Source organism: Harmonia axyridis, chromosome 2, assembly GCF_914767665.1.
Source record: "Harmonia axyridis chromosome 2, icHarAxyr1.1, whole genome shotgun sequence".
Taxonomy (NCBI): Eukaryota; Metazoa; Arthropoda; class Insecta; order Coleoptera; family Coccinellidae; genus Harmonia; species Harmonia axyridis.
The window spans coordinates 27,803,392-27,820,667 of NC_059502.1; the positions used below are offsets into that span (position 1 = coordinate 27,803,392).

At 33.1% G+C, this 17,276-nt stretch overlaps 1 protein-coding gene across 2 annotated transcripts in view; it reads right to left on the reverse strand.

Moving 5' to 3' along the window:
* LOC123671944 (alpha-1,3-mannosyl-glycoprotein 4-beta-N-acetylglucosaminyltransferase B) overlaps positions 1–17,276 on the reverse strand; it is a 257,900-nt gene that overhangs the window by 24,051 nt on the left and 216,573 nt on the right. For both annotated transcript variants that reach the window (XM_045605847.1, XM_045605848.1), the window contains exons 8-9: positions 10,014–10,207; positions 7,339–7,472 (exon numbers count right to left, since the gene is read on the reverse strand). In XM_045605847.1, coding sequence (XP_045461803.1) covers positions 7,339–7,472; positions 10,014–10,207 — 328 coding nt within the window. The remainder of the gene's footprint in view (positions 1–7,338; positions 7,473–10,013; positions 10,208–17,276) is intronic.

Sequence of the window (17,276 nt, forward strand, 5' to 3'; positions counted from 1 at the left end):
TTCAATCTTATATATCATTTCTAATGTTCTGAATTTAATCCTTTGCCTTACATTCATCAAATTCAACGCTTCTAACATCAACCTAATTGGAGTTCTTCTATTACATCTTAAGACCATTCTCATACCACGATTCAATATTTTCTGCAGCTTATCTATGCTATTCGATTTCATGTTGAAAAATAATGACGCGCTAAAGTCCAAATGAGGTAAAACTATTGCCCTAAATAACAACGATCTAGTCTTTATATCTATTTTGTCACTAATTCTATTTATGAACTGAATTTTTTGTGCCATCTTCCCCGCAATATACTCAACATGTAATTTAAACTTCAAATTTTGATCCATTTTTACTCCCAAGTATTTAATTGATGTTGCTTCTTTCAATATATTTTTGTTTATTGACACTTTTATATTTTCTTTATTAATTTCCTTTAATCTAATTTCGCTACCAAAAAACATATATTTAATGGATTCGGTCCTTACTTGGCGGAAATTCATTATAAATAAAATAAAACGAAGTAATTTCCACTATATTATTTAATTGTTAGCAACAATTGTTTCACCACACTGTGGCTTCATCAGGCTACATTTCTGAACTGATCAGTTCAGAAATGTAGCCTGATGAAGCCAAGTGTGGTGAAACAATTGTTGCTAACAATTAAATAATATAGTGGAAATTACTTCGTTTTATTTTATTTAAAAACATATATTGCGATTTATTTGAATTCACTACCAGTCTATTATCTCCCATCCAGTCATTTATTATTTCTAGATCTTCATTCATAATATAAACCATATGATCACTATTCTCTCCCTTCTTGAGCAAGTTCTGCACCTTATTTAGGATAATAAATATTGTTTTTTTTTTTTTTTTACTATTGTTTTTTTAATTTTCGTAAAGACCCTACTTTATGATTGTGTTTCGTTACTTTATTCTAAGGTGTAATGTAAAAAAATCTTCCACAGCCCCTGTCCTCCAAAGGTTTGTCATAAAACAAACTTTCAAGCGAAAACAATTTTTTTGTATAAAAAACTATCACAATTATCAAGTTAAAAGCTATTTACTTTTAAATTCAAACAGAAATTGAGAAGCTACAATATCCCAAAATATTTTTTGTACAATAGGGTTATTTTTATTAATCGAGTTGGCGATCAACGCCGAATGTTACTACAATACTAATCTCTTATTCTCTTATCACTAGAGAAGTCATTAGATGGAAATTAGGAATTAAACATTCTCGAAAAAATGCGACTAGGTGAAGCATTTTTGTTGTAGGTCGATCTTGTTCTTTGTTTTGTTCACTGAAGAATTTCATGTTGCAAAATAAACAGAAGTTCTTCCACAGGTTGATTGCTTCACCTTTCAATGTCCATTACGAGTGATCAAGATATGCTATACAAGGATATGTTTGAGCAAAACTAGGTTTGTGTTGTTGTATTTGGCAAAATCTAATGGCTGTGATGGTTCATTTCTCTTAGCTTGCGTGTGCCATACCCACACCTTCGTACAATTGTCTGCCATTAGTTCTATTTCATAAGGTTCAAACGGGTTTAAACTTTTCAAGAAACCATCTTCTTCATAACCAGGTTTGAAAGGCATTTCGGCTTTGGGACGTTCTAATAAAAACTGCACAGAAACGGCAAATCCTGCCATATCTACAGGGAACTTTCTTCCTGCCATCCAACCATCATAAAAACCCGTAAATTTGCCGTTTCTTACAATTGGCGAACTAACTCCCAATTTTGTAATTAGACCCACTGGAAACATAGAAACTTGTTTCGTATATCTAATATCTTTGAATAATTGGAGGTCATATGTATTGTCATCGTCTGCAAAGTAAAAAACACCATCTTTGGCATTTTCTCGAATCCAAGCCAATCCCCTGTTTCTGTTAGAAACACCTCTGGGCTTTGGACCTCTCTTCTTCTTTTTGTATATTTCTGGCATTGGTGCAAGTAGATGGTTATAGCTAAGGCCAGTTCTCTCAAGGAGGTCTGTAACTAAGTCTGTTTTTTGTTCTGCGTCTTCTATTACTAACCAGTGTACCTTTGGTGTGAGCATTAGAGTATGAGCTAATCGTGTCAATTCTGCAAGTTGTTCTGGTCTCCTATACGTTGGAGTGATTATATATAAAGGAGGTATTTGATGATTGCTTATTTGAAAATCGTTGCACGAAATAGCTTGTCCTACATTTTTGGAAGCGTAATATGTATAGTTATTCCCTTTTTCTGTGGGATTAGCACTTAGATCTTAGATAGATTTTGTCCATCTGATATTTCCGTGAAATTTCCCAAGAATATAATTGTACATATATTTTCACATCTCAGAGATGATGAATAATAGAATAATAGTAACGATAGTGCTTACTCTGTTTTAGAAATACTTGTTTCATAATGACTTGAGAATGGCTACAAACAATAGCCGAAACGTCGTCATTACTGAATAGAAATAAAGAGTAATTTACTGGAATATATTTGGTCACCCATACCCAATAACTCATAATATACTATTCTCTCCAGTAATATATAACATGGTATCATATAGTTTCCTGCAAAGATCTGGTGTTTAGAAGGCTGAAAATAATCTACAGAAGAGGTTCCATCCTAATGGCACAGTAATTCATTAAAAAACGATTTAAGTTGAGTTTTTATTTCAATATTATTCGTTTAGAGTGAAAAGGATAGATCTTTGTATATTTTAATATTATTAAATTTGTAATGTCTCATGGGCAATTCTAACGTTACAAACTAGGCAGTTGTTTCAAAAAACAACAAAACAGTCTTCGAAATGATTTTGAGCGATTGTAAATTGAAGTTATATTAGATAACGGTGGAGTTGAAGGTATCATCAAGGCCGCTGTTTCGATTTCAATGGTCCATAGATACTCTGCAAATGGACGAAACAATTCAGCAGCATCTCAATAACATCGACAAGATGCTGAGAACGAACCAACCGAAAAACACCTGCAATGTTTCGAATTCTAAGGATTCATTCCCGTGATCAACGGATCGAAGTAATCATTGGAATTCTTATTGAGAGAGCACCCGAAGAGAATAAAGACGCGTGGAACAAAGACGGCTCAGAACAAAAGAAGCAATCTGCGTTTCAATTTTATTCAGGCATAGAATCTAGACGTGATATTCCTGACACAATAGCCGTAGCCTTTTAATTCATGGCGAGGTCCATTCAAAGCCTCGCAACAACAGTTGATACCAGACGCTACAGATAACGCCATGGATTTCATTGTGGAAACGGTTTTGAATTCGAATCGAATCACAACAAGGTTTATGTTACTCAGATGAACATCATTTCAGCGTTTGCATGTGTGCCTGGAAAAATCCGAAAAGGTTCGCTTTTCATTTATGACAACCTTCAAACAATGGCCTTTCAAATTCCGATATACAGTGTCAAAGGGCGTAGAAATGGGGAGGTACTGGGGGTAATTCCCCCCCGCAAGATTTTCAAAATAGAAAATTTCAGAAATCTCGCAAAGACGAAGAACGAAAATTTTTCTATAAAATGAATCAATAATAATCATTTTACCTTCTTTTGAAATCGACACGTCAATAAAACATCGGACCCTTTTATGGTTTATGAGTTAATCATCGCATTCAAGATGAGTACCTTTATTGTACTACGAGCTCGTCTTTGTCCGAGGTTTATTATTTTCCCATATCTATCCTCTTTCTCGGCATCGCCCTTTATTCACCATCTGTGATTTTTGCATTTGTCATCGGTATACACTTACCCGTTGTTTTCGGTTGTTTGTATCATTCTCGTCACAAAATTTCAATATGTAGTTATCAAAGATTTGAACTGAGTAATTCTCATCGAAAAATTGTCTGGGCTGTTTTGTACAATTTATAGTGTTTCATTCAAATTGCAATTTATTTGTGGAGACATAAGTTTTGAATTGACTATATCTACAGGGTGTTCCTAAATTGGAGGTACAAATGAAAATGACAGATTTCTCGGATCATTTCAAGGAAAAAGTCCTATTATATGATTCAGCAAACGCTTTGTTTTTGAGATACAGGTATTAAAGTTCAAGTGTTTCTCTCATAGCACCTTCCCTTCACAAGATATTTAACTTGAATTGGCATAGATTTTCCAATTTAATATGATATCCTAATTTTGAATGCAAATCTACAGGGTGAATTTTTTCTGGAGTGGTGCCCTCTTCTTTCCTCCAGAATCATTTTGTTGTGAACCACTGGTAGTTTAATTTAATAAGAAACTCTGGTTCAATACTATACTTTTTGGGTTGTTGTAGTTTTGTCTCATCTGCTATCGATTTCGAGAAAAAAATTCAAACATCTCTCTGAAGTAGATAATTCTAAGGAGAATCCAAATTATTATATAAAGATCCAATTAGATAGCTGTGACAAATAAATTAATTTTAAGTTATGGCATTTATTTACCAACTCTGTAGCGAAGATTAATAAAGATTCGATAAACCGGTTAAGCATCACAACAAAGTAGGAGCACAAGAAACGCCCTGTATCTCGAAAACAAATGCTTATGGGCCGTTTTATTTTTGAAATTATCCAAGGAATCTCTCATTTTCTTTCGAAAATCCAATTCAGGAACACCCAGTATGAGATAAGAACAATCGAATTGGTAATAAAAAAAAATTATTTCGAGTAATTTGATTCAAACTTCTTTATCAAACCCCTTTTTCTCACACTACAGAAATGACTAAACAATGTCAAAGTCAAAAATTTTGTTTCGATTCCCCCCTCCTAGAAAAAAAATCACGCCCTTGTACAGTGTGTGTATAAAGTAAAGAACAAAATTCAAACTTCGTTACTGAATGTTATTTGATTTTTTGCAAGCAAATGCTCGCTAGGTCACTGGTTAGTGACGTCCAATTTCTTTTTATTCTTTAGATGGAGCAACTTACCTTATTGATGGTATAAAAAATTGCTTCGAATATAAACACTTCGGACAACTCGCTCAATGAATTCAGGAATGATCTGATTCACTTCAACGCGATTTCTTCGACGTAACTCTCATAAAATACACCTTTGATTTTAAATGACCCCACAAAAAAGTCGAAGGGAATCAAGTCTGGAAATGGCGGTGGTCACCGGATAGGTTCTTTACTTCCTTTCCACCTTCCAGGAAATGTGACGTTAAGATATTGTAAGAAATTGACGGACGTGTGCAAAGCAAAGGTGTGTTTTTCAACATCATCGTTACTGTGCTATTGAGTTTTTGTTGATTTTTATATTTTTATTGAAATATGTTAAAAGAAATTGATCCTGATTTGTGAATTCATTTGAATACTGGCTACTGCATTATATTTTGATTATTTAGAAGTCACATACAGGCTCACGCCTCTGTGATTATATGTTTATAACCTGTAGCTTACAGAATAAACCATTTTATTATTATTATTATTATTATCCCCTGCAATAAAAATCTCCCAACCGCCTCTACTAAGCCGCCTGTATGAAAAATAGGACATCCCTATTGTCCTCATTGAAAGAAGAATAAAATCATTATGTATTTCACAAAGACAAAAAACAACACTACCTTCGCTTTCGAATGGATGTTGTTATGAGGGATGTCGAAAAATTCTTTATCTACTCCCATTGAATTATATATTCATTATTCAACTGCTTTTGAGCAATTAATAGTATCTATTAACAAACATCGTGAGTTATAATAACTCACTACTATAACTCACTATAATAAATCGGAAAATATGGATCTGTGCTTCTATACTTCTCTGCTTCTATTCGATTGGCCGAAAGGGAACATTCCATTATTGTTATTGAGGGGAGGAATGTCCGAGGAAATGTCACTTTTGACGTTTTCAAATTAAGTTGATATCTAATTATTGTGAATGTTTTGCTGAAAACGATTAATTCAGATAGTGAAGATGAAATATTATATAGGTATACATTTCCAAAAGACAAACAGTTAATGTTACCATACAGAATTACTTGCCCGAAAAAAATATAAAGGAGTTTGTAGCAGTAAGGTCATTAAGTCGTCGTTTACAGGAATTTTTTTTGGTATATTTTAATGCATTTTTATAGGCAACTATTCAGGGTTTTCAATATAGTTCTATATCTGTACTCTGTACTGGATTCGAGCTAGCCGAAGCTAGTTCGATTGTGGTTGGTGACACTAAGTTTCCATCTCTCTTGTAGTCGGGATCGAGCACATAAGTTTATTTCCCGTTCCTTCTGTCTATATTCTGAGTCTGTATTTTTTTCTAAGTATTTATTGATATAGTCGTAGATAAAGTATAGTATTCAACTTGCGGTAATGGTCATAACTCACTTGATGAATTACAGCACTCGCCTGCGGCTCGTGCTGCAAACTTCATCTTCGTGAGTTATGACCTACATTACCGCTCGTTGAATAATATACTATTATCTACTCCTATTGAATTATATATTCATTATTCAACTGCTTCTGAGCAATTAATATTATCTATTAACGAACAGCGTGAGTTATAATAACTCACTACTATAACTCACTATAATAAATCGGAAAATATGGATCTGTGCTTCTATACTTCTCTGCTTCTATTCGATTGGCAGCAAGGGAACATTCCATTATTGTTATTGAGGGGAGGAATGTCTGAGGGAATGTCACTTTAATAATTTTGACGTTTTCAAATTAAGTTGATATCTAATTATTGTGAATGTTTCGCTGAAAACGATTAATTCAGATAGTGAAGATGAAATATTATATAGGTATACATTTCCAAAAGACAAACAGCTGATGTTACCATACAGAAATACTTGCCCGAAAAAAATATAAAGGGGTTTGAAAAAATTTTCAAGATTGGTGTAGCAGTAAGATCGTCATCGTTTACAGGGAATATTTTTTGGTTTATTTTAATGCATTTTTATAGGCAACTATTAAGGTTTTTCAATAAAGTTCGATGTCTTTACTCTGTACTGGATTCGAGCTAGCCGAAGCTAGTTCGATTGTGATTGGTGACACTTAGTTTCCATTTCTCTTGTACTCGGGATCGAGCACATATGTTTATTTTCCGTTCCTCCTTTTTTCTTAGTATTTATTGATATAATCGTAGATAAAGTATAGTATTCAACTTGCGGTAATGGTCATAACTCACTTGATGAATTACAGCACTCGCCTGCGGCTCGTGCTGCAAACTTCATTTGCTTCAGTTATGACCTACATTACCGCTCGTTGAATAATATACTATTGCTTCAGGCGCCAAAATTACTCATGCCGGCTCTGGTCGTTACTTAGAACAGATTCCACTGGTAAATCGAAATATTTAATAATATTTGAGGTCCATCTTCAGCTTGTCATTTGAACGTCGGATTCCGTTAAAATCTTCTACTTACCCACTATGACGAAACCGTCGCTGGTCACGTTCAGGTTGGCGCCATATTGATTGCTCTCCAACGGCAAAACTTCGACGGTCGTGTTGTAGAATTTGTCTGCCGGATGTTCAGCATTACCGCTCCTGAAGAAGAATCTGGAACGGAGAAGACGTGACGATTATTCTACTTTTTTTTCAATTGCGAGTACCGAACGTGATGACGTGATTTTCGAGGAGTCACAGTTGTGCCGGACGACAAGAAGGAACGATTAAGAACGCATCATCAATTACCACGCTTACCGAGATGTTGATCTCGGGAAGGCAATTCGCATCAAATGATGAAATGTTATACAGGGTGTCCCGGGAAGAATGCGACAAACGAATACCATGAATTAAAGTCATCAAGGAGGACCCGCATCAAGAGGTTTCAATCGCCTGAGTGCCTTCGTTGGGGACATACAGGGTGATGTACATCTTATGAGTGAAATTTCACTGTTGAATAACCCTTTAACTAATCAACCGAATAATTTCAAATTTTGAAGTTTTGTCACCCTTTCCTATCGCCTTCCTTCAATATTTCTGAATTCGGGTAAATCAGATCCGGACTAGGAAAATTTCAGACTTTTCCTATTTTCGTGAATATTGGATTACCCTGTACGTGAACATTATGATTTTTTTCCGTTTTCGGAACCACAAAGAATCAATTCATTATAAAAATTCTGAATCTCGGCTTGCCACGGTCATACAGGGTGATCAATAAACATTCCCTTATGAGTGAATTATTTTTAGTTCAATAACTCTTCAAGAAATCCACCGAATAATTTCAATTTTTGAAGTTTTATCGCCCTTTACTATCGCCTTCCTTCAATATTTCTGAAATCGAGTAAATCAGATCCGGACTAGGAAAATTTAAGACCTTTTCTATTTTCTTGAATATTGAATCACACTGTATGTTGATATCATGATTTTTTTTCGTTTTCGTAATAACAAAGAATCAATTCATAATAAAAATTTCAAATCTCTGCTTGGCGCCATTATTCAGGGTGATCAATAAACATTTCTTCATGAAAGAAATTTCATAGTTCAAGATATTTTGAATTTATCGGTAGAAATATTTCGAAAATTGAAGTTGTTTCACCCTTCACGAATGTCTCACCTAAATTTTCCTCAAATCATTTAGGAAAACTTTCAATCAACAAGCTGGATAAAGAATAGAACAAAAACAGCAAATAAATTGAAAATATTTGATCTTAAAAACAATTAATCAAAAAGCAAATATTTTCAGTTCAGCAGATATTGTTCAAAATGATATTCCTCCATTTCAATGCATTTTTGAGCACGTTGATATGATATAGTTGTTTCACAGATTTCGCTATCTTATTCGGTTGAATCGGTTGTACTTCTTTCATGAGGGAATGTTTATTGGTCACCCTGTATGACGGTGGCAAGCCGAGTTTTAGAATGTTGATTATGAATTAATTCGTTGTGGTTACGAAAACGAAAAAAAATATGATATTGACGTACAGAGTAATCCAATATTCAAGAAAATAGAAAAAGTCCGGATCTGATTTATTCAATTTAAGAAATATCGAAGGAAGGCGATAGTTAAGGGCGACAAAACTTAAAAATTGAAATTATTCGATGGATTTGTTGAAGAGTTATTGAACTAAAAAAATTTCACTCACAAGGGAATGTTTATTGATCACCCTGTATGACCGTGCCAAGCAGAGATTCAGAATTTTTATAATGAATTGATTCTTTGTGGTTCCGAAAATGGAAAAAAATCATAATGTTCACGTACAGGGTCATCCAATATTCACGAAAATAGGAAAAGTCTGAAATTTTCCTAGTCCGGATCTGATTTACTCGAATTCAGAAATATTGAAGGAAGGCGATTGGAAAGGGTGACAAAACCTCAAAGTTTGAAATTATTCGGTCGATTAGTTAAAGAGTTATTGAACTGTAAAATTTCGCTCATAAGATGAACATCACCCTGTATATCCCCAACGAAGGCACTCAGGCGATTGAAACATCTTGATACGGGTCCTCCATGATGACCTCAATTTATGGTATTCGTTTGTCGCATTCTTCCCGGGACACCCTGTATAGGGGGGCCGAATTTAACCTAAATATCTAGAAAAATATGGAGAAACTTCTACCAAAGTCCTAAACCTGAATTTTATCAATATTCATTTCGGCGATAAAGATCAATTCAATTTAATAATAGGAAAAAATTCTAGAAAATCACTGGCTTGGTGCTCTCCGTCATGTACGCTCATAGGAGCGTACCAGTTTTTATGGAATTGTTTTATTTCAAGTAATTGTTGATAATATCTGTGGTCTATCGAAGACCACTTACAAATTTGAGATTTTTTATGACTCTTTTTTTGGTGATCAATATAAAATTTTGCAAGAAGTTTCTAACTGATATTTTAACATCTTTAACAAAATTTCGAACGAACGAACTCACCCGCGCCATTTAAGATCTGAACTTACCCCTAGATATCTAGGTTTTATTTCGAGAAATATCGTTTTCACGAACGGAAAGACGGACATAATTGACTTTGAGGACCATCAGGTAGTCGAACCTTATCATTTGAGACCATCCTCGGCTCGAAATTAAAAAACAGTCACCGTGACGAAACGATATACATAGTACTTTGTTCGAGGAATGAGCGTTCAATAAAAATATCTTACCTTTTGACTGAAGTTGGATTGGTGAATTTAAAAAGCAGTTGATCCCCTGGAGAAGGTAGAAGTCCCCAGAAGAAGTTTTCTCCCAAGTAGGCGTTCTCTAGAGTATACTGCTTGTAGTGCTTCATTGCAGTTGTGACTTCAGCTTCTGGATTTTTATGGGGAAAAAACAGAGCCACCTTACCAAACTGTCGATCCTGAAAAAAAAAATTATTACAGATGTTAAATAGATTTTACATATATACTAATGGAATAAATTAAAGGATCAAAATAAAATACGAAATTTTAGCGGTTTTTCCTAATGAATACAGTACCTAAAATTTTTGCAAAATTTTTTCAGTTTTCATTTTTGGCATAAAGACTTAACTTAACCCCTATATGGATGAGATGACTTGTTCATTCAGCTTCAATATCCTTTTTTCAAAATTTCGATTCGAGCACTTCTCGCTGAAATATCGAACTTTGATTTGAAAAGGACCTTTTTGTCTTTAACCATCAATATCTCACCAATCAATGATTGCACAGAAAATTTAAGGGATGTTTTGAAATCTCGAATGAATTCTCTACAAGAAGAAGCTATTGGATTTTTGGAAAAAAATCTTATCGTTCTCTACATTAATTTGAAAAGTTGATAAAAAAGGGCATTTGGAGGCTTTTTGGATGATTGAGCGCTGAATTGAAAATATCGAAAAAGCCATCAATGTTGAGTATGCGTTTCACAGTTGAATATCATCACAAAAATCAAAGAGAATTTCAATTCAATCGATGGAGCGGTTAAGTTGAAAAAAAATTTCCAAGTCTGTATGCCAAAAATTTAGCAGAAATTTTAGATACTGTATTCATTAGGATTGGGCGGTACACCTTGCTTGAAAAATTTTTTATCATGAGATCTCTAAACTATAAACTTCAAGGAGTTTTTTTTTTTCAAATTGAGATACGACCATTGTTATCGAAAATACAGCCATTTGAAAAACCGCTAAAAATTTCGAATTTTAATTTGAACCTTTAATTTATTCCACTAGTGTATATTAAAAATTTCAAATCCGAATCAGCTATGAAGTTTCTTCCAAATCAGATGAAGCTGAAACTAGCTTCTTCTGAAACTAGTAGAACTTGCCAGAAAGTTGGTTTTCGTTTCGTTAGCACAATTGATATCGACAATATGAAAAGCATTTAATCATCACAGATTTAATTCGACTGATTTCTATAATCACGAATTCACATGTAAATATTTATCTTCAGAGAAAACCTCGAATTTAGATTTATCGAATTCTGAAGTATGAGGATTTTGTGAGATGAAATCCCAGAATTTAATGGCACAGTTATAATTTTCACCTTCTTCCAAATGCAAAAGAACCCTTTTAATCTAATTGTAATTATGATCAGCAACCAATATAATATGTCTGTAAAACTGGCGTCAATCTCTATTTCTTGAAACTGATCAACTGAATATCTATTGCCTAATAATCCTTGAAACCGTTCTTAACCTATAACATCTTCCAACATATAATTTTACGATTTTTAGGTGTCATTTGAAAATTTTCAAAACATTAATTTCTTCAATGAATTTGATGTTACGAATTTCCTTTCTATATTTAGGTGTTTTTTAAAAAGTTAATAATATTTCTTCCATCTATGTTACGAGTATGATTAATGAAAATAGATTTTTTCTGTTGAATTAACCTTTATATTAATAATAATAATAATAATAGAGTTTATTCATGAAAATACATTCAATAAACTCTTATATTCTATACATACTCTAAGTCATTTAGCAATTAGGTTCCTACTCATAGAACTTCTTGTTATCATTTTGTTTGATATTCTCTCGAATAGCGAACTAAATTCTAATAAAATGACATGAGTTTTTCTTCATGTTCGTCGCTATATGAAAAAAAAAATTCGGAAATATTAGGAACTTTCTGATTGAATCCCAGCTCTGCATTATAAACTTAACAAGCATTACCGGACATTTCATCCGGAAAATTTGTAGGAACTGAATTTCCCACAGTTCTGGAGTTTGCATGAATATCAATAGCTTTGAGATATACAATCCATGACAAAAACAGAGGCAAAAGCCTGTTCTGCATGTGAATTACGTATCGCGAAGTTCGGAACTGGCTTAGTTAATATCAAACTAACTTCGATGTATGGACTCAAAGTTGACTATGACTTTGCTTACATACAATAAGCTTGTCTGGTTATTAATGTGTTGAAATTGTGTTGGTGGACACCTTTATCTCGGAATACATTTAGATGGGTATACTGATCTATGATCGGAGAATGATCAATTCGATAATAATTTTGATATGAATAGATATTTCTCAATTTTATGCATGAATACATGTGAGTACTGATAGCATCCATTCTTCAAAATTTATTTATATCGACTGAAAAAATTTATATGTGGCTATTGTAATGTAAACATATGGAATATGTAACTTTGTGGTTTGTTTTGTTTCTTTATATTTTTCTCAATTGATTAATTTTTTTGTGTTTATTATTATTTATCTTTTGTAATTATTATTTATTCTCACAAGTTTCTAGGTCAAGGATTTTTCTCACAAAACCAGCTTTTGGAAAATAAAAACAACTAGTTTCTACTTTATGTTTTATACTTCATCAGGGCTCGGAAATGTACAATATGAGCTACAATAATAATTTAGATGTTTAAAAATTTGAGCATTATGGAAGTATTTTGAATTAATAAAGGAGAAAATATTGGGAATATTGGACACAATTTTATTCTATTGTTTAATTTGTAACAACGCCGACGTTTCGAAACACAAAAACCACAATAAAAATTCCGATGTTTAAAATCTATTAAAAAATTTTATTTATCGATTTATTTATTGTTTTTTTTTTACACAAATCAATTAGTTGAGAAGCAGGCTTGGAAACTATTATGATTAAAAGAAAAATTCTTGACTTACAGTTTCTCTTCGTTAGTTTTGGTGTCATTAATTAAAATTTTGGGAACGTTAAAATAAATGATGATAATGATATGCAGTAATTTTTTTTTAACTCATTTTGCTTACCCAAAATTGTCTTAGAACCCAAATCAAAATCAAATGAAGGATATCTTTCACATGCTCCGCTAATACCCTATTATTTTATATTTTGTTTTTCAAAGGATTTAGGATGTTAAGGGAGTCTCTTCTGTGTTCAGAAATTCTATCTTTAAGGTATCGGCCAGTTTGTTCAATATATGTAGCTGGACAGTCTTTACGAAATATATTATAAATGATATTACTGAGTTCTTTGGGAATTGCACTTTTAATTTTTTCAAAAAGATACTATATTAATGTTCAATTCAATGATTATATTTTTTATCTGTTGTCCTAGATTTTCCACGTAAGTTATTATAAAATATTTCTGGTTCTTTTTCTTCTTGTGGTCTGTGGTGCTCAGGTTCATTTTTGTTTATTTTTCAAAAAACAAAATATACTGCATATCATTATTATAATTCATTGTTAACGATTCCAAAATTTTAATTATTGACACCAAGACTAACGAAAACAAAATGTAAGTCAATAATTTTAGTTTTAATTATTAATAGTTTCCGAGCCTGCTTCCTCGCTGATTGATTGGTGTATTCAAATGAAAAAATAAATAAATCAATAAATAAAATTTTTTGATAGTTTTCGAAAAAGTGTTGTTATTTTCAAGTTTAAACATCTGATTTTTTACAATGGTTCTTGTGTATTATTTTCTCTATGTTCAAAAGTTTTTGATAGTTCAAAATAATTCTATAATGCTAATATCTAAGTTTTTATTGTAGTTTATGCTGTACATTTTAGAGCACTGATGAAATTTTCAAAATAAAGTAGGAACTAGATGGCCTTTTTCCCAAAAGCTGGTTCGTGAGAAAAATTATTGACCTAGAAACCTGTGAGAATACATAGATCACATAATCATTCATCGTTAATTTTTATACAAGATATAACTTATAATATACTTATAGAATATAAAAAACTGTGCATCTGTGTGGGTATTCTCTGAAGAAATTTAGGTACTTAATTATATTCAGATTCGGCAGATCAATTTCGGAAGTAGAAATATAACATCCTAAACTCTTTTGAGCTGATTCATAAACTCTCTGTTTCAACAATATCAGTTCATCCAATTTTTGTTCATCATACACCATTCGAATGACGAAAGTTTCGGAATACAAATACGAATTGATTTTATAATTTTATAAATCCATTCACACATAATAGATCTAAAGCGAATATTTGTATGAGCCGCATGGAGTAAATGCAGAATAAAACCAATAAATATCATTTCTGCATAGCGTGACATATCTTTATAGCATGCGGAAGGGGCCATTTGGTAAGCGGAATATTCACTAGTCATTAGATAAATTCGAGATGATGCTGCACAATAATAGAACGAGGGTTGAAGTAGTTTCCATGCTTTTTTCCACTCTCTTCATATGGTTCTGAAAATGTTGCTGAGTGTTGTTTTTTCAGGTCCTTTTCTGTACCTGCCACGATAGCAATTTCGCTTCTTCATTGGCTTTTCAGAATAGGATGAGAAAAGCTAGAAGACTGCCATTTCGCTTAGTGGTCCAATTGCTCAACGAGGAATAGCGTTTTATGTTATCATAGTCGAGAGAAATAGTTTTATTTCATATCAGTTTGTTATTTTGATATTATTGCTTAGTTACCATTATCATTATCGGGTATGTTATACCCTTGGTCATAAACGAAATACTTTATGACCCTTGGGTACTACAAGTATAAATCATTTTCATATCTATATAATAGATTTAATCAACAAAATTATAACTAGGAACATTATTTCATTCGAAATTCGCAATTCTGAATAGATCCCGTGAATGTTAGATAGCCAACAGCAACCAGTGTTTCATTGATTGGTAATTAACCTTCTGGAAAGAAAAATCAGACTTAGAAGAAATGCTCGCAAGTATACTTGAAACCTCGTTTTCTAGAAAATACTGTGACTTATCAATACGCCGTAACTATGGGAAATTTACGGATTCTATTGGTTCATCAAAACATAAGTTATATAATCGTTTCAAATCTATCCAAATATTCAGAACAGTTATTCGTTTTTTCCTGGAGAATTGGTAGTCATTTATGTATGCTCAAGACGAATTGAGAGGTAGATATTTGATTTTCCAACCGAATATTACGTAAACGGATGATTATACCTTGAAAAAAATTTTGTGTCATATTGACAAGAAAATTTTTTTTCAACAATATATCATGATAAAATGATTTAATGATGATTTTTGAAAATGTTCCCCTGAAGAATTAAATTGATGGTAGAGTTCACAGAGATCTAAAAGTATTTAATTTTCGAAATTTACGCAAATGGAATCATGGACTGAAGTAGATTTGAGAAAAAAACAGAAGTCTATCCTGTGAAGAGGGAACACCATCAGGTGACTGCTCAGTTCAAAACGAAATTAGAGATCATTCTTCTTACAAATTACCGATTTTCATGGTGTTTTCACATAATTTATTTGAAACATCGTCTAAATAATCTTGATGATATGATATCCCTACAAAGCACTGATTTGTGTATTTTGAAAATATTCATAAAAAATTCAACCGAAAATTATCACAAAAAATAACACTCTAATTTTGTGAAATTGTATGTCATAGTTAATTTCGTGAAAGTTTTGTACGAAACATTTTTTTGTATCTCTTTTAGTGACAAAGTTAAAGGGGGGTCAAATTATGGTGAAAAACCTGGTACGTACGTAAGAGAGATCCTTCTCAGCGAAACCCTTTCTGCTGTATATGCATTGAAACAATGATATAAAAAATGATGATATTACGTTGATTTTCCAGCAGAACGAGTCCGTTCCCATAGGAGAATCCCCGATGCTATTGTTCGAAATTTCTGCTTCGAAGCGGCATATTACAGAGAAAAAAATTACATATTCTCATACCCTCCATTCGGCGAGTTTTCCACACAGCTGAGTTCGCAAATGGAACAATGTGCAGTAATGACGTCAGATCCGATTAATTACAGCATTAATCTCAATTCAATTCTTCCGCCGCCCCACCCCTCTCTGGTGGATTAACTCGAGGACAGGCATATCTTGATTGTTCACGACAAGCGATCCAGAGGTTCCTGGAAATCCGCTTTCAGGAGAATACTGTTCAATTATGGAGGTTGTACGGAACTCATTGCAAACTCTGTATTATTCGAGTTGCTCTGTGCAGAATTTTCGTTGTTATTGATATTGCAGACTTCGAACTGCGAGTTCGATTTTTATTTACTGTTGGAAATATTCCAGTATATAGGTAATATCGAAGCAAAACACTGACATAATACGTTTCGAGAGGCGCATTTGGGGATTTGTACCGGGTTTTTCACCATAATTTGACCCCCCCTTTAACTTTGTTACTAAAAGAGGTACAAAAAAATGTTTTTCTCAAAAGTTTCACGAAATCGACTAGTGTTTTTGAAAATGATTCCACAAAACGAAATATATAGAGAATGGGCAACATATTGATTGCAACTTCATTTTTTCAACTGGAACATCCTGTATATTTTTCTATATTTGACTAGCTCTTTTTCCCCTGATTTCGAATATTTAACATATGTTTGGCCTATCTTTCTTATTCTGAGTACCACAGAGTTTCAAATTTTAAGAACCACCAGGAAAGCTGAGTAATCAATTTTCAAGTGGAAGGCTGCGATAATTCGAAATGCCCTTTTTTGAGTTATCTCGTTGGTAACGATATATGACATACGTTCGTCATTAAATGAAAATATTCATATGAATGTAGGATCCAGTTTATTGTTCCCTGTAAATAATTGAGATGGTCAACCGGATGCGTTGGAGACCTATTAGTTTCTTTTAATGTCGAGGGCATGACAGTTTCAATAGTTTTACAGGGAACGTATTGTACATAATGTAAAAAGGATGTGCTATTCTTCGGGATGTCGAAGAATGTCATATGTCGATGGTTAAACTTGAGGGATTTATGGGGTTGGGAAAAGTTTCGTAACAAGACGATTATGCCACATGTGTTTCATCTTTTTTCTCAGGCCCTAGTTCTTCTAGAATATTCGATTCCAGGAATCCTCGAAGATATTTGGGGGCGGTACGGCAAAAATCTTATTGGACTAGGGGGATAGTACCTTCCCCTAAGGGTGTGGTCAAACCGAGACAGGGTAGTTCGAATCGACAGAGAGGACAGTAAAAATTAAGCCGAAGACGGAAACAGTTAAGATTAAGCCGAAGACGGAAACAGTTAAGATTAAACCGAAGACGGGTACAGA